Consider the following 18430-nt stretch of genomic DNA (forward strand, 5'->3'; position numbering starts at 1 on the left):
ACAGGCTGGATAGACCAAGACTTTTTTTCCCTGGAGCGTAGGAAGCTCAGAATGTTCTTATAAAGGTCTATAAAATAATGAGGAAATAGATCAGGTAATTAACATTTCTCCCAAATGTTGGGGAATCTAAAACTAAAGGGCATAGGTTTCAGGTGAGAGGGCAGAGCTGCAGAAGTATCCAGAGAGGCAATTTTTTTCACACAGAGGGTGATGAGTGTCTGGAATGAGCTGCCAGAGACAGTAGTAGAGGTGGGTACAATTTTATCTTTTAAAAAAGCATTTAGACAGTTACATGGGTAAGATGGGTTTAGAGCGATATGGGCCAAATGCAGGCAATTGAGATTAGCTTAGTGGTTAAAAGGGGCAGCATGGACAAGTTGGGCCGAAGGGCCTGTTTGACTCTAAATGGTACTAGTCATGCTATAAGCCTGCATACACTGCACGTGCACAGATAAATATTTTGTAGATGAAAATAACTCAAAATGCTCAAAGTCTGAAATAGACATTGAACGCTGGCCATGCACATATCTGGGGGCACTTGCAGAGGGAGAAATGTGGCTTTCGCAAGACAGGTGTTGCCACTGTTTATCCGCGCATTTCTTCTTAATATCTGACAGGGCAGATGCTCAAACCAGTGAAGCTGGAAGCTGGTGCTGTGAGAACATCAACAAAGATGCAAGCTTTTTGAAATAAGTACATACGATCTTCTTGAAAAATATTGACTTTCATTTAATCATTCCCATTTGCAGCAAACAGAAGTGATATAACTGGCCAACATCAGCACATAAATCCATTCCCACCCACCGCCCACCCCCCCTCCCCCTGACCAGCACATATAAATTGAGTACTGAGATACACTTGACATCTCAAAAAGCATTAAAACATATTTCATACTAAAGTTGTTCACATGGGTTCTAAAAGTAGAGGCAGTCCGGTCGCCAAGTCTGTCCTAGCTGTTTGGCGAACCAATACAGAGATACGATTTTTAAATGGCTGGAACGTTCCAAAGATCCTGGGTGGATAATTGCTTTGTAAGGGGCAAGCGCATGGCTCGCAATACTGCCCAAGTGACCCTCAATTCGAGTCATATTTCAATGTCCCAGAAGATTTTCTAAGTGACCTCGGCAGGTCTTGTGAGTGAGGGTTACTTTCTTCTTTGTTTTTTTTGGCAAGTAACACCTGAAGGAAAACTGTATTTCACTGATTTATGCCGTTGCCGTGACAACATCTGTGGCCTAAATGAACCGAAGGCTACTAGGCCCGAAATGGCTTTGAACACTTGTGCCTCGATCTCCAGGGTTGCCAACGTTTCAACATCTTGAGGAATTAAAAGATTGTGACCTTCAAGACATTGCCATGGGCGATCTAGCAGAAAAAAAATCATCTGGGGCCTTAAAAAAATTTTCTTTTTCTTATTTTTATTTATTGATCGCAAAAATATTTGCAACGAGAAAGAAAAGGCCATTTGATTGGCAAGGTAGTAAAGTGTCATCCAATTCAGTAATGAAGAACCTCATTGAATTCCTACGGTGCACAAGGTGGCCATTCAGCCCATCGAGGCTGCAATCTATTTGCCATCCAATTGATGTAGGAGTGTGGTAAGCTCCAAGGATGCGCATCTTAGGCAATCACTTGATGGCAGCAGTGTTGGGCGAGGGGTGGTTGGATGCCCGAGGTCTCATGACGAAACCACCAGGCATGCATCCAACCAGAGTTGGCAACCTGAAGCTCTCTAGTTTTCCTCTCTATTTTGTTTGGACTCATTTATCAGTGCGTCACATGCATCAAGGAACTAAAGTCTGGGTTTGTGTGCAAGTTGCAACTTCAGCACACCCAAGGTGGAACTATCTTCATGAGAAAAATAATAACAATTTTTTTTGGCAGGGGGGTCTTTGTTTTCCAGCACAACAATACAAAGCACATCACAATGTCACAAGGGCTTTGTGACAAAGAGGGTGCAAGATTCTTCTAATATCTGACCATATTCGGAGTTCATAGAAAGATACAGCAAACACTTTTTGACAATATTTTTGTAACAAAGACAGTAACCATTTAACCTTTGCCCAGGAGAGAGCTCATAAATAATAGATTCTAAAACTGTGAGATAATCCCCTGAGGATGCAGGTCCAGGAGGCATTCACGGCATGCTCTTAATTCTAAGGGCATTACCCTGTTGAAGCATGATGCTCACTGCTTGCTTGGATTGGACTCTATCTGGCTGCCAATTGATGTCTATTAGACAATGTTCCAAAGATGTGACTGAGCCTTGTGGTGTGCAAGAGGAGGGGCTGGATTTTTTTGCAAGCCAAGTGATCATTGTGGAGCACAAAAACCTGAATACTCAAAAAGGTAGTTTGCACTCTTCAGGACAAATGTAAACACCAAATTTCAAAACATGAGAAGACAATGCTGATTGGTTGACAAGGCGACTCTGATTGGTCGAGGCTTTGTCATGGAGAATGCATCTGGAACTATTATCTCCCATGCTTTTGCTTAATTCAGAAATGGCACAGTGCCTGGACATGTTCCTTTTGCCTGCAGAGGGCAAGTCCCTGTGTATGAATCTATGTAGTTTCTCACAAATGAAAGTAAGTCAACTTATGGTCCTGGCTAATCATCGTAAATTGATCTTTAGTAATTCTCAGTACACTCAGGATTGTTCAGCAAGTACTGTCCAGTTGAGGAATCATATATAATATTAAACATTATGTTCCAGGTTTTGCAAACACAAAGTACATAAATTTGGTATTCTCACAACTGTCCTGATGTGTGCTTGACAACGAGCTTCATTGGCTTGTCGCTTTCAGTAACATCTAAGTTGTTTACCACCATTGGATTATAAAAAAGCTGTCCTTAGTTAAATCCTTAGCTCCCGAAAGGTCTTTGGGAGGACACCATGGGTGGGATTCTCCGGCCTCCCAGTTGCGTGTTTCCTGGTGCGGTGAGGATTATCGGGTCCCACTGCTGTCAATGGGATTTCTGATTGATGTTATCACTCGTCACCCCAAAATCCAGGGGGGAAGGGGATACACAGCTGGCGGGACCAGATAATCCCACTGGCGTGGAGAATTCCATCTTACATCTCCATATAGAAATGACAGTGAATTTCACAAAGGCTTCAGCTTGCCTTCAGTAGCAGCTTAATGACCGCACTTATCACATCAATGCTCACATTGTCTGATGGATTATTTGTTCAGACGTAATGGAGGCTGTCCAAATAATTTATATAGTTTCTATTGGCTTCCCTTCCTCCTGTAAAATGACACAGGTTATTTCATCCATAGTTGTCCACATTAACAATATTCCTGCTCGGTATCGAGTGGCTGCACCAGAGTGACTTTTGCTGGACCTCCTCCCAGCTTCGTCTCACAATACAATCAACCTGAGCAGGTACAGCTTTATCATGAGACAAGACAGCAAGCCTCTGACAAGACGATGCTCTGTCTACAACGACACGCCTGCATTGTAACGTGCAAAGAGATTCAAGTAACATATATTGCATTCTAAGTGTCTATAATATTTACAGTCGCGTAACAGCGCTCCCCCCCCCGCCCTCCTCAAAGGTGAAGGGCAGAACGAAGAACATTTCTGTCACGAGTCATGAAAAATACAAAGTACATTTCACCTTAAATAAATGTTTTGCTTGCATTGATTTTTGCTTTATGTCCCCCACCATTAGCCATTCTCACGCATTCCCAGACATGAGCAGTGAGGGCAGATTGGCCTACGGTCAAACAGGGCTCGGGTTGTTCTGTATTTTGTGTGTGAACTCTGGTTCTGTTAACTTCACCTATCACTTTATCTCGAAAGTGTAACTGGCTCTTTCTCAGCGCGCTTGTACAATAGATTTGGTTATACTCATGCTGGTCCATTTGGTGCCTAGGCTTTCCAAGTCCCATTTTGATGTTTAGCTCTCGAGAGAGAGTTCAGTGAGGGATAAGGAAACAAAAGCTGACAGGGGTTAGATGGGGTCAGCTAAGGTGGAAGGAGACGTATTTGGAGCTTAATTACCAGTGTAACGTGGGATTTAAGCTCACAAGGGTTACAAAACAGGGTTAATTCAAAGCTGTGTAAACTTTCAAAAGAAAGTTTAACTTCCGGATGAAATTCAGCTGGTAGAATGGCCTTTCTCTGCACTGCAACTTTTACAGAATACAATTGTCCTGTTGAAAATCCACAGAAGTCTTCACCACAATCGAGCTCAGTTGTTATCCCCCCGAATGGATAACAAAAGATAGATCCTTTTGCTCTTGACACCACTTGAGGTGAATGGGATCAAAGGTTATGAGGAGAAGGCAGGATCAGCCATGATTGTGTTGAATGGCGGAGCAGGCTCGAAGGGCCAAATGGCCTCCTCCTGCTCCTACCTTCTATGTTTCTGAAAAGGAAGCCACTAAGCTCTGTGCGACTCTCCCGACTCTTTGCTATCCCAATCCTAACACTGATCTCACCTCTCCTCTGCCAACTGTTTTAAAAGTGAAGGGGGTCAGTGTTGGAACTATTGGCACCCGAGGTTAGCCTCAATCAATCCTCAGGTTGAGGTAAATGTGGAGTGATTAACTCTTGAATAATTCTTGACACTAAACTGAGAATGGTGCCTTCCATTCATCGTGACCTCACATCTTGTACACCAGCTGATCCCACGGTCTGTCTGAGTAAAAATGACAGAAAAAAATACAGGATATTCTGGAAAGGTGAAGATTAAATAGATACATAAACTAATGTACACTTCGCCATATGCCTCTCTTGCGAGAGGTTTAGTCAGGCAGGGAGGTAAGCGATGGCCTAATGGTATTATCATTAGACTATGGACCCAGAAACGTAGCAGGTGTTCTGGGGACCCGAGTTCAAATCCCACGACGGTAGGTGGTGGAATTTGAATTCAATAAAGATTGTCTGGAATTAAGAATCTACTGATCATCATGAAACCATTGTTGATCGTTGGAAAAAGCCCAATTTGTTCACTAATGTTCTTCAAAGAAGGAAATCTGCTGTCCTTACCCAGTCTGGCCTACCTGTGACTCCAGAGCCACAACAATATGGTTGACTCTCAACTGCCCTCTGAAATGACCAAGTGAGCCACTCAGTTCAAGGGCAACTCGGGATGGGCAATAAATGCTGGCCAGCCAGCGATGCCCACATCTCATGAATGAATAAAAAAACACCTGGGAAACTGGGGTGATCAGATCAGCTGTCTGGTTTAGAAATCTAACAATTCCAAATTCAGGAAATTTAGACAAAGGATTTCCAACTTGGGGACTAAAGAATTCTTCTCATGGAGTGAGCTGAATCTTAGTGCCTGCTCCAAACAAATTCCAAGTCGGCTCACTAGCGAGTGCCAAGTTGAAGACAGTGGAGGCCAGAAAGCTGCAAGGAGGCCCAACTTCCATCTGAGAGCGGTGCATGGTTACGCTGCACAGCGTGACCTGCTGCTTTTACAAAATGTGGTGATTTCTTTTGATTTTCACTCCCCTGAAGCAAAGCTGGCCAGCAGCTTTCCTCCCCAGCTCAGCGTTTTTTAACCCCTGACCGGATAACAAAAGGTAAATCATTTTGCTCTCGACATCCAAAATTGGATAGCGATTCTACTGGGTGCTCTTGTGCAGCAGCTCTGTCCTCCTGTGCCTGAGGGGCCAACCATGACGGCATGTTGGGAACATTTGGCACAATGTCAAAATCAGGCGTTTGGAAACAGGATATCAGAGTGGATTCTTTTTTTGTTGTTGTTTGACTGTGGAAATGGTCAGGAAACCAGACCCCAAAACCGGGATCTCAGAGTCGAGAGTCCAATACCAGAGGGGGTGGGAGGAGGGGCTGTGGTTTAGCCATTTTAATTCTATGGCGGAGTTTCCCTGAGGTGCAAGTGTCATTGCAGTGAGACAACCTGAACTGCTCAACATTGGTGGTGTCCAATGACATCGGCCTGGTTTACCTCTCAGCCCGGATCTTATACCTTAACACAAAATAGGCTATGAGGCGCAAGGAGACAAAGAAGATCCCCAGGACGATGAAATCCAGGTAGAGTTTGCCGTGTTCCACATCGAGCTCTTTCAGAATGGCCTGCGACTTCTGGAAGTGGCAGGTCTCATCTTTCTCGCAGTGGAGATCTTCACGGTCAAGACCATAGATGGACAGGATGACACCTTCAAAGCCATACCTATGGAAAAGACAATGATCCTGTCAAAATCTAGGTGAATAACAGCACCACAAGAACTTAGCAAAAGCAACCAGGATGGGAGGTGGCCATTCAGCCCATCAAAGGGGCCTCTCCTTTGATGGATCATGAGGAATCTGGCCACCATAGTCACTTGCCCTAATGACAAGGTATCACCTCCCCCAATGACAAGGTATCACCTCCCCCAAGGCTTTCATAGTTAATCAAATGCAGTTCATAGAGTAGTCATTGCCGCAATATAGAAAATGTGGCAACCAATTTGCACACAGCAAGCTCCCAGAAATATAAAACACATAATCTGTCTTAATAATATTGAGTGAGGGATAGATGTTAACCAGGAGATTGTGGAGAACTTCCTACTCTTCTTTGATGTCATGTCATGGGATCTTATACTTCCACCTAAGAGGGTGGATGCCTCTTTGCTTAACATCTTTACATCTGCAGGGATGTATTTCTGAGGCTGTACAAGGTTCTACTCAGACCCCATTTGGAGTATTGTGAACAGTTTTGGTCCCTGTATCTAAGGAAGGATGTGCTGGCCTTGGAAAGGGTCCAGAGGAGGTTCACAAGAATGATCCCTGGAATGAAGAGCTTGCGTATGAGGAACAGTTGAGGATTCTGGGTCTGTACTCGTTGGAGTTTAGGAGGATGAGAGGGGATCTTATTGAAACTTACAGGATACTGCGAGGCCTGGAAAGAGTGGCCGTGGAGAGGATGTTTCCACTAGTGGGAAAAATTAAAACTAGAGGGCACAACCTCAAGCTAAAGGGGCAATTCTTTAAAACAGAGATGAGGAGGAATTTCTTCAGTTAGAGAGTGGTGAATTAGTGGAACTCTTTTCTGCAGAAGGCTGTGGAGGCCAGGTCATTGAGTGTCTTTAAGACAGAGGTGGCTAGGTCTTTGATTAATAAGGGGATCATCGGTTATGTGGAAAAGGCAGTTGAATGGGGATGAGAAAAACATCAGCCTTGATTGAATGGTGGAGCAGACTCGATGGGCCGAGTGGTCTAATTCTGCTCCTATGTCTCATGGTTATAGATGTCTCATGAGGGTTATAGATAGGTCTGTAGGTTGGTAGGTGATGTGGTCGGCGCAACTTGTGGGCCGAAGGGCCTGTTTGTGCTGTAGTGTTCTATGTTCTATGTTCTATGTTCTATGGTCTTATCTCATCCCAGAGTTGGCGGCTGAGAGAGTAGCTTAGTGGCGTATAGACATTGTCAACTTAGATTATGTCTCATGTCTCTGATGTGATTCAGAGATCAGAATGTTATCACTGAGTTATGGCTGACACTCTATCATGACAAGTATAAAGGACCCTTTCCCACCAATCTGAACTCCAATAGCTCTTGAGTAACCAGGTCAAACTCTCCCGATCAGAAGGGTAATTGAGTGAGACTGCAGAATATTGATGCACCTTCAGATTTCCCTTCTTCAGGCTTTATCAGCCTCAACCAACACAGGAACCTTGTATCCTGTGGAGTATTTGCTCCTGTCCTTTTCTAACCAGATGGCCGGAATTCTCTGGCCTTTCATGCTGGAGGGATTCTCCGCTCCCATTGGCAGTAAACAACCCCAGCTCGGTGGGTTTCCCAGTGGGGTGATGTTAATTGGAATTCCCATTGCCAGCAGCGGGTCCAGAGAATCCTGAGCAAACAATGCACCACCTCCCACTGGCGGGAAACACGCTGCTGGGAGGCTGAAGAATATCACCCAACATCTCCCTGTCAGGATCCCATTGATAGAGAACCCTCACTATTCAAACCCCTCCTATAGGGACAGCCCTGCCTCAGGGCTCCTCCAAAAACAGTCTCAGCACAAGGATCCATCTTAGAGTCTCATTATTAGGACTAGTGTTTAACCATCACAACCCCTCCTACAGAAGGAACCCTGCCATTGCGTAGAACCAAACTCAACTGCCCGAATATTTACACTGGACCCTTAAATAAATCTGCTATGCTAGCAGCAGTTTGGTTTTTACAAAAAAGGGAGTGTCAGTGGTGATATTCCCTCTTTCATGTAGAAAGCATTACTATGGTTGAGTTACCTGACATAAGAGATATACGACATCCACTGGAGGTACTTGGGAATCGTGTCGAAACTGACAAAGAATCCGGAAAACAGCAACACCGGAATGGCAGTGACAGGGCCTACAAATGTTGCCACCTGCAGACGGAAGCACAGAGGTCAATTCACAATGATATCAACACACTGCTGAATTTGGGGCAACATTCTTCACCCACAGGGGATGTCAACAAAGATTTGATGGTGTGACAAATGAAAACATGGTGGAGATGATGAGAAAAGGAATGCCAGCTATCATTGCATAATGTAGAGCGGCACAGTGGCATGGTGGTTAGTACTGCTACCTCACAGCACCAGGGACCCAGTTCGATTCCAGCCTTGGGTAACTGTTTGCATGTTCTCCCCGTACCAATGTGGGTTTCCTCCGAGTGCTCAGGTTTCCTCCCACTGACCAAAGATGTGTAGGTTAGGTGAATTGGCCACGCTAAATTGCCCCTTAGTGTCCCATGATGTGTAGGTTAAGGGGATTAGCCATGTAAATGTGCAGGTTACTGGAATAGGGTGGGGCAGTGGAACTGGGTAAGACGCTCTTTTGGAGAGTCAGTGCAGACGCCATGGGCCAAATGGCCTCCTTCTGCACTGTAGGGATTCTGTTATTCTGAATATATTGCCGTTCCTTCGCTGGGTCAAAATCCTGGGACTCGCTCCCGAACAGCAATCTTGGTGTCCCTACACCACATGGACTGCATTCCAGGGGTTCAAGAAAACAGCTCACTACAACCTTATTAAGGGCAGAATAGAGCCAATGTTTTGAGTCCAGATGAACCCTTCATTAGACAGCTCTGACAAGGGGTCATCGAGACTCAAAATACTGGCTCTATTGTCTCTCCACAGACGCTGTCAGACCTGCTGAGATTTTCCAGCATTTTTTGGTCTAATATTCATGTTTGGCTCAACTCCTCAGATGATGTTCTAATACATTAGCTGTGAGCCACATAAGAACGTAAGAAACAGGAAAAGGAGTCAGCCATTTGATCCAAGATCCTGCCCACTGTGCAATCAGATCATGGGTGATCTCCCACATCAACTGCCCTTCCCTACCCATAATCACTTGATTCCTTTTATGTCCAATACTCTATCTATTTCAGTCTGGAATGGCCTGAATGACTAAGCAGCCAATGTTCATAGAATCATAGAATTCCTACAGTGTTGAAGGAGGCCATTCAGCCCATTGTGCCTGCACTGACTCTCCAACAGAGCATCTTACCCAGGCCCTATCCCCTGTGTCTCTTTTTAACTTTGAGCTCTGGGCATCTCCACTTCCTTTCCCAAGGCACTGATAGGTGTGTCTTTAGTTGCCCAACAAAGAGAGAAAGACAGAGAGAAAGAGACAGAGAGAGTGAAAGAGAGATTCAGAGAGAGGAAGAGAGAGAGAGACAGAGAGAGAAAGAGAGAGAGAGTAAAAGAAAGAGAGAGAGAGAGAAAGAGAAAGAGTGAAAGAAAGAGAGAGAAAGAGACAGAGAGAGAGAGGGAGACAGACAGAGGAAGAGAGAGACAAACAGAGAGAGAAAGAGACAGAGAGTAAAAGAAAGAGAGAGAGACAGAGAGAGAAAGAGACAGAGTGAAAGAAAGAGAGAGAAAGAGACAGAGAGAGAGTGAGAGAAAGAGAGACAGAGAGAGAAAGAGAGAGGTAAGGAAGAGACAGAGACAAAGTGGGAGGTGAGAGAGTGTGAGAGACAGAGAGAGAGACCATGAGAGAGAGAGCGAGAGAGATTGAGGACAGGATTTTCTGGCCATGCTCGCCTCAAACTAGAAAGGCAATGGCAGAGACAGAGACAGACTGAGATATAGACAGATGGACAGTATCTTCCACAATCAAACAGATACACTGAAGGATTCGGCCGTTATAAAGGATCCAATCTGTGACCTCTGACCTGGAGGGACGTAGATGCTGCTCCAATCAGGAGACCCAGAGACTGTGCCACCAGTGATGTCATCGTCCCCAAAGCTGCAAACAGAATGAAGCGGAGAGCGTCGCACGGTTGTGATGTCATCCAGTATACGATGCTGCAGTAGGCCACAGGAAACATTACCTACAAAACCAAATGGAAGCCATCAACTGCCAACATTATCCCATTGTCACGAGTCAGTCCCTCAATCCTTTGCTTTTAGGTTTGTGTAAAAACTCCACCCATCTACCGCCTCCCCACCCCCATCTCATGATATCTTCTCTTTTCCAACAAGATTCAGAATTCCTGCAGCTGGGAAGGAGCAGAGAGGCGATATGAGAAGCTGAGTGAGTTACCAGTAAAAACAGGAGATATTTGGTCTAATCAGTCCAACAAGGGGCGTACATGTGATGGATCGTACGAGGGCTGCTCTTGGATGTTTTGAGAGTAGCCTAGTACTTCACGTCGTTAGTGTGTGCTTAAACTGGACCAGATGCTGGGCAACATGACAGCTCAGTGACTGTCACTGTTTGCTGTGCAGACACATGGATTTGGGCCAGTGTCTGCGGGAGTTTGCGCATTCTCCCCGTGCTTGCGTGGGTTTTCTCCGGGTGCTCCGGTTTCCTCCCACGTCCCAAAGATGTGCTCTCAGGCTGACTGGTGTAACAAATTGTCCCTAAATTAGTCTTCCCTCAATGTGGAATGCCATAAGCATAAACAAGGGTCATGGGTGGAGAGGGGACTCATAATGTTAAAACGGCGGCACGGGCTCGTTGGGCCTGTTTCCCGTGCTGTGTTGTTCTTTGTTCTTGTTCTGAGGGCTGGCACGGTGGCCCAATGGTTAGCACTGCTGCACCACAGCGCCAGGGTCCCGGGTTCAATTCCTGGCTTGAGTCACTGTCTGTGCAGAGTGTGCACATTCTCCCCATGTCTGCCTGAGTTTCTTCCGGGTGCTCCGGTTTCCTCCTACCATCTAAAACAAGTGCTGGTTAGGTGCATTGGCCATGCTAAATTCTCAGTGTGGCTTCTAGGGGAATTTCACAGTAACTTCATTGCAGTGTTACTGTAAGCCTGCTCGTGACTAAAAAGTAAACTTAACTGAGTTTCTATCAGCGTAGATGATAACAAATGATAAAGTATTGCTTCAAAATAGACTGACTACAGAAATAGTGCAGGGTGAGGTTTGGCTAGAAAAGCAGATTCAAAAGAGTAAAGTCAGCACTGACTCGAGGAAGATTGGGAAGTTTTTCCACAAGGAGTGATGAATGTGCAGAATGATTCCTGGATAGGGTAGGGGGGAAATCATTTAGGAAACAGCTGGCTGCTACTGTGAGAGGACACTTGGCTTGTTCTGTGATTAATGAGGATAGGTGAGCTACAAACTTGCTTATTCATCAAAGCTACGCTTCAAACTAGCAGATACAGCGGCTCCCTATGGACATTCCTTCCTGGGACTCCACCTCAGTAGGGGAGGGATGTGGCTGCGAGCCCCCATGTCCTGCAGTTCTCAGGACCTGAACTCTGCTCATCCATTCACAAATCTTAACACTTTGCCTTTTCAGGAGTCTTTTTGGCATCTGGTTGCCAGTCGACACATGTGATGTGGCCGGACAGTTATTGGTAACAGAGAGCCTGACGGGACAACCCCCCCAGTAATGCCTCAACACCCCTCCCACCACCACCACCACCCCCCACCTCCCCCTGCACCCCACCCCCCGACCGATAAGTCTGGCACAGCAACACAAATGCTGTTAACCTGGTCCAAGTCTGTAAAAGACAAGCTAACAGAATTCTCAATTCGTCACAGGGGTGATTGTGTCATATTCAATGGTTAGCACTGCTGCCTCGCAGTGCCAGAGGCCCGGGATCAATTCTGGCCTCAGGTCACTGTCCATGTGGAGTCTGCACATTCTCCCTGTGTCTGCGTGGGTTTCCTCCCACACTCCAGGTTAGGTTGATGGCCACGAAAAATTGTCCCTTAGTGTCAGGGGGACGAGCAAGGTAAATACGTGGGGGTACAGGGACAGAGCTGGGTGGTGTAGGCTCGATGGGCCAACTGGCCTCCTTCTGCACTGTAGGGATTCTCTGATTCTATGATTCAAATTGTGTTTGATTATGTGTGTCTGGTAACTGATCCACGCTCAACATGCTTGATTAATTCAGCCTGGATGTTGTCTCAGGGAAATAGAAAACAATAAACAAACACCACAGAAGGAAGGGAAATAAAGGTTTAGGTTTTTCCATTAGGACAGTGGAGGTTATGGGGTGATAGGACAAAAGTGTTTAAAATTACAAAAGGAGGTGAAAAGTGGATATGCAGAGAGTATGGTAGAGTAACGGTTGTGGAAGTGGATTCGCAAGCATGCGAATCCTAATGCCAGCAGAGAAATGGGATTCACAAAAGGCCAATGCCTGTTTCCCTACCTGGAAGGGAACATCCGCCATCGTCTTTGCTAAATAGTAGGCCTTCAGGCTGTACCAGTAGTTAAGGTGCTCCCGCAGAAATACCCCCATCTCCAGCGGAACTACATGAAAGAACAGCAACACAATCAGATTGAGCCAGCTCGGGCTTTGAAACCACTTACGGCCGATCGACTCTTCTTCCGTAACCGTTAGCATCACTCTCAGTTTCTGAGCTGTGGGATGTTTACTATTGGGTTCAGGGCTGAACTTCTCCTAATGGCAGTGAGGGTCGGTGGAAAATTCCTCACAGTGACACATGACCATAGCCAGCTGAATGCACAGCGGCACGGTGACACAGTGGTTAGCGCTGCTGCTTCACAGCGTCAGGGACCCGGGTTCGATCCCTGGCTCAGGTCACAGTCCGTGTGGAGATTGCACATTCTCCCCGTGTCTGCGTGAGCTTCATCCGGGTGCTCTGGTTTTCTCCCACATTCGGAAAGACGTGCTGGTTAATGCATTGGCCCAGACAGGCATCGAACTGTGGCAACTAGGGGAATTTCACAGTAACTTGCAGCGTTAATGTAAACCTTACTTGTGACTAATAAATACACTTTTAAAAAAATTATCCTATTGCTAATAGTGAAGGAAACCGGCGTTCTGTCTTTTGATTTTTGGGAGAGCTCTTCCAGCAATTTCCTTTCCCCAGGTTACACACTGACAGCTGAGTTTTGAAGACGAAACATCACACCTTTCAAGAGTTATGACTGTGAAACCATATAACAATGGCAAGCCTTGATGAGCACTTCAGCAAAATATGCAATTAGAAATCTCCCTTTAAAAAAAAACTGTTCCTACATACAGGAATTGAAAAAAAACTGTTCGAAGGATGAATTATAACCTGATAAAGAGGTCACCTGCCCCCTATGGCCATATCTGAACTGATCCCAGCGTCAGCCAGGAGGCAACCTCTGATAGCAGGCCGAGGGGTTAGCTGGGTCTCCTTTGAACCAATTCTCCCCCATCTCCTCCCCTCTCACTCTCTGGCCCTTCACAGTGAGGGACTGTCAGCTCTGGTTTCACTTAGATTTCACCATTTCACAAATCTTCAGCGGGCACCTCCATTTTGAGGCGTGTTCATAATTTGCTATCAGCATTGGCAGTGCCCCATCTCTCGATACAGCTGCTATAGCTACCCAGGGCGTCAGGCATTCCAACTGGCTCTCTCCCCCGTGTTCTGAACCGAATTGAATGGGGCTTCCATCCAATTATGACTTGGACACCACCTCAGTGAGGATCCGCATGTGGTCCTGACATCAGGGTCCCAGTGCCTGCTGGGAAGTTCAGCCCACGTGATAGAAAATCCCCAATCAGTAAATTAACTAAATAACTCTGAAATTAAAAGCAAAAGCTAGTGTGCGTAATGGTGATCATGAAACTAGATGATCTGCCGATACGCAAATGTCCTTTTGGCATGGAAATCAGCCATCCTTACCTAGCCTGGCCTACATTATTAGTAATCTCTAAACTGTCTGTGCTTTATATGCTCTGTCTGAGGCCAGAACTCTCCATTCACCTGACGAAGAGGCTGTCCCCTCGAAAGCTAGTGAGAATATTATCAAATAAATAGGTTGGACTAAAACCTGGTGTTGTCAGACTTTTTACTACATTCAGACCCAGAGCACTGTAGTTGACTCTTGGCACAGTGGTTGGCACTGCTCCCTCACAGCGGCAGGGACCCGGGTTCGATTCCTGGCTTGGGTCATTATCAGTGCAGAGTCTGCACATTCTCCAACTTATTACCAGAGTTGCTAATGATTCCTTCACTATTAGCAATAAGATCATTTTTTTAAAAGTATATTTATTAGTCACAAGTAAGGTTTACATTAACACTGCAAGTTACTGTAAAATTCCCCTAGTTGCCACAGTTCGACGCCTGTTTGGGCCAATGCATTAACCAGCACGTCTTTCCGAATATAGGAGAAAACTGGAGCACCCGGAGGAAACTCCTGCATGGGTTTCCTCCAGGTGCTCCGGTTCCCTCCCACAGTCCAAACGATGCGCTGCTTGGGGTGCATTGTACCCGAACAGGAGTGTGGCGACTAGGGGATTTTCACAGTAATTTCATTGCAGTCTCAATGTAACATACTTGTGATACCAATAAATAAACTTTAAAAAAAAACATGAGGCTTCAGACCCATGACAATGAGGATTGACCCTTGACTTCCTCTGAAATGGTCCAGCAAGCCACTTAGCTATACAGGGATGGACAATGAATTGTCCATATTCTGTGAATATATGTAACAAACAGGTAACATAAGCCTAAGGAGTTCTCACTCAGCTTGGTCGCCTTCAGAGGCGAGATACTCACAGGTAAGGACAGTTGGCATGAGTGCTGCGAACATCAGGAAGAGCATGGAGAAGAAAAGGAAGCCAGAGTTGCTCAACACTTTCTTTGCCTCGTTCCCAATGCCCAGGTACAGCAAACCGATCAGCAGCCCGATCCCAATGTGCGAGGTGATGCGGAGGTGAGTTAGAACCTGGTGGAATAAAGAACCTGCTGTAGGCCCATTATGGGGGGTAATAAACATCAATAAAGGCGAGTATGCATTTACTATCACAGCAAGTTCAAATAGCTTCAGGATCCCTCAGATTTAGTCCCAGTTTTGAGACCGTGGCTGGGAATTTCTGGCCTCTCTGTGATGGGATTTATTGCGGGCAATGCAACAGGCCAGCTAAAAGCACATTGACTTTCGGAGGGGAAAGGCCAATCCCAGCACAGGCATGGCTGGAACATCCAACCCCCTAACTCTCAGTTTACAATCTGTGAAAACTTGAATTAATGCTTGTAGAACGAATCCCTTACTCAGCAACAGAGGGTAGCCTTCTCTCTATTTCCTCTCTTCACCCATCTCACCTCCTTTCCTCCGCATTGACCAGGCGCCTGATATCCCAACTACGCTCACCCCAAAACTGGAAAATCCCACCCGAGGTCAACTGACTTTTGCATGGTCTCCCCCCCCCACCTCCTCCCGCTACGATTCCTATAGTGGGCTGGACCGGAAAACTCCCTCCAAGGTGACTCTAGGCTGGAATTTTGCAGGTGCAGTATAATGTAAAACTCACTCATTAGTCCAAAGTCTGCAAAGATCTATTGTGTGAGTTATTAGTTGGTCACAGTAGCCAGGTAAATGGGGGTGGGATGCGGGGGGTGGGGGAATGGGGTCTCAGAGATGGGAGGTCACAGCAAGGGTGGTTGCAGAGGGAAGTGGGATCGGCATCAAAGGGGTTGGGGGTGGTGACCCTCAGTGTTTTTTACCTCACTGGCAGTGGGTCCATCGATCAGGTACCAAGTCCCTTTGAGGCCTTCCCACCTTCAACTTAATCAGCACAGTGAGAAGTCTCACAACACCAGGTTAAAGTCCACGACAGGTTTACTTGTAATCACGAGCTTTCGGAGTGCTGCTCCTTCCTTAGTTGAGTCCGAGTTCACCTGATGAAGGAGCAGCGCTCTGAAAGCTCGTGATTCCAAATAAATCTGTTGGACTTTAACCTGGTGTTGTGAGACATCTGACTGTGCCCACCCCAGTCCAACACTGGCATCTCCACATCAAACGTAATCAGGATAGAGGCAGGAGAAGGCAGTATCCCAAACCGACACTCTCTTGCCAAATTAAAGGCCCTCTTTAGCCTCTGAACTTGTGTTGGGGAGGACATTGATTTCCCCCCTCCTTTCTTTTTGTTGCGTGTTCAGGCCTCCCTGACACTTTTTCATGGGATCTTGGCTAAGCAGACCTATCACAGCTAGATCTTGTATAGTAACATGCAGTTATGTGTTTAATTTTCCACAACCCTCAGCCACATGGCTACAATCCCATTGACTCTTAAAGTGAACAAATTCCTTGTCCATAAAGATTTGGTAAAGTTGGGCCAGAAAATCGCACCCAAAGGATAACACTGGAAATGCGCAGCAGCTCAGGCGACATGTGTGCAGAGTAACAGTGCTTCGGGATTTTATGGTGTGGTAACGTGGCCCCTTTCAGGGACAATCCTATGTGAGCCACCTGATCAGGCCAGACCCTAGGGCATAGATGCATGGGAAGGCAGGCCAAATAACAGTGAAGGCATGAGTCCTGGGACTGGGAGAACCTCAGTTGGAGCCAAGGAGGAGAAGGAAGTAGGCCTGTGCATATGTTTTGTCAGGCCATTAGGCCAGGAACTTCCCAACCCACCCACCACGGGAATAGTAGCGGGTGGGACCCAGACCATGCAAAGGTCTGCTGACTTCGGGATTTTCCAGCCATGCTCACCCAAAACTGGGAAGTCCCGTCCTAAGTGTATAAATAAAAATGTTAGTTGAACAAACTCTTCTCGTTGTTGGAACTGTATTGATTCATCCCCAATCTTTTACACATGGGAACTCCAATTCATGGACCTGAAATGTTAACTTTGAGAGATTTTCCTCAGGCAAGGGTGCTAAGGTGGGTTGATGGAGTTAAAATACAGATAAACCATGATCCAAATGGATAGCAGAACAGGCTTGAGGGACTGAAGGCCAAATCCTGTTCCTATATCCCAAGTCAATGAGAGTTATTACTCACTCGTGACATTCTTGAATAATTCAGCCTGCCGTTATACACAAGAACATAAGAAATAGGATCAATGGCAGACCGTACAACCCATCCAGTTTGCTCCACTGTTCAACATGATCAGGGCTATTCCTGGCCTTCAATTCCAGTTTCCTGCCCATTCTCCATATCTGTTGATTCCCCGAGAGACCAAAAGTCGGTCTATCACTGTCTTCAATGTATTCAGCGATGGAGCACCCAGACCCTGGGGTAGAGAATTCCAAAGATTCATAACCCTTTGAGCGAAGTAATTTCTCCACATCTTCCCCTTGATCTGCCCCTTAACCTAAAACTGTGTCCCTGTGTTTTAGACCTGACCAGGGGAGACATTCCCTCAGCATCCACTCTACCCTTTTCAAATCTTGTATTTTAATGAGATTGCCCCTCATTCTTTGAACAGAGAAAAGAAACCCAATTTATTACTAATTATAGGACAACTCCCTCATCCCAGGTACCAACACTTTCTGTATTGCCTCCAATGCAAGTATATCCTTCCTTAAATACAAAGGCCAAAGTTGTACACAGTGTATAGGTATGGACTCACCAAAGCCCTGTATGATTGCAGCAAGACTTGTCACCCAGTATCTCAGAGCACTGCTGTTACTGAGCATTGGACAGTGTAACTGGATAACATAGTAATTACCCAATAACTTGAAGCATTGTTCATACCCACGAAGAGGAAGTACTATTATTACCGAATCTCTCATGATGCTAAGGAAGGTCCTTTTGAAGAGAATGCAGAACTGGGTCAGGCAGCTGGCAGAGAAACTATGGCAACCTTCTGAAGGAGATGGATCCTGTAAAACAGAAAGACCAACCTCATGCGATGTTTAATTATTATTCCCCGCCGCACAATCCTTGACTCTCGCCCTTCATTAGGAAGGGAACTGTTTATCAAGACAAAGCATTGTGGCTCTCTTCCAATCCTGATCTCCATCATATTCAGGTCAGGTAGGCCTTGTGATCCAGTGTGCTAACACACACAGTAATAAGACCCTCTGATTCCCACTTACTGCAATGCTGTCTGAATCCAATGCACAGCAAAAATGTCAGTATCTAAACAACTAAAATAAATCCCTCACCTAATGAGTAAAGAATTTTGACTATAACGTAATGGTTTCAGCTCCATTTCACTCCCAAAATGTGCCTCATCCCTAACATATACAACAGGGCATTTCTCAATTAATTTAGTGGAGATGAAGGGCCTTTTGGCCATCAGTGGAAAAGTTGGTGAGAGGGGTGGTAAGAGAATCTCT

General features: G+C 45.8%; 1 protein-coding gene across 1 annotated transcript in view; it reads right to left on the reverse strand.

Moving 5' to 3' along the window:
* Positions 1-826: 826 nt before the first annotated feature.
* LOC145353060 (ATP-binding cassette sub-family G member 1) overlaps positions 827-18430 on the reverse strand; it is a 63937-nt gene continuing 46333 nt past the window's right edge. Inside the window, exons 10-15 of the mRNA XM_080203400.1 lie at positions 17870-17971; positions 14918-15086; positions 12571-12671; positions 10132-10290; positions 8220-8338; positions 827-6157 (exon numbers count right to left, since the gene is read on the reverse strand). Coding sequence (XP_080059526.1) covers positions 5929-6157; positions 8220-8338; positions 10132-10290; positions 12571-12671; positions 14918-15086; positions 17870-17971 — 879 coding nt within the window. The 3' untranslated portion in view covers positions 827-5928. The remainder of the gene's footprint in view (positions 6158-8219; positions 8339-10131; positions 10291-12570; positions 12672-14917; positions 15087-17869; positions 17972-18430) is intronic.

This window comes from Carcharhinus amblyrhynchos, chromosome 15 (genome assembly GCF_965287045.1).
Source record: "Carcharhinus amblyrhynchos chromosome 15, sCarAmb.v2.hapA, whole genome shotgun sequence".
Lineage (NCBI taxonomy): Eukaryota > Metazoa > Chordata > Chondrichthyes > Carcharhiniformes > Carcharhinidae > Carcharhinus > Carcharhinus amblyrhynchos.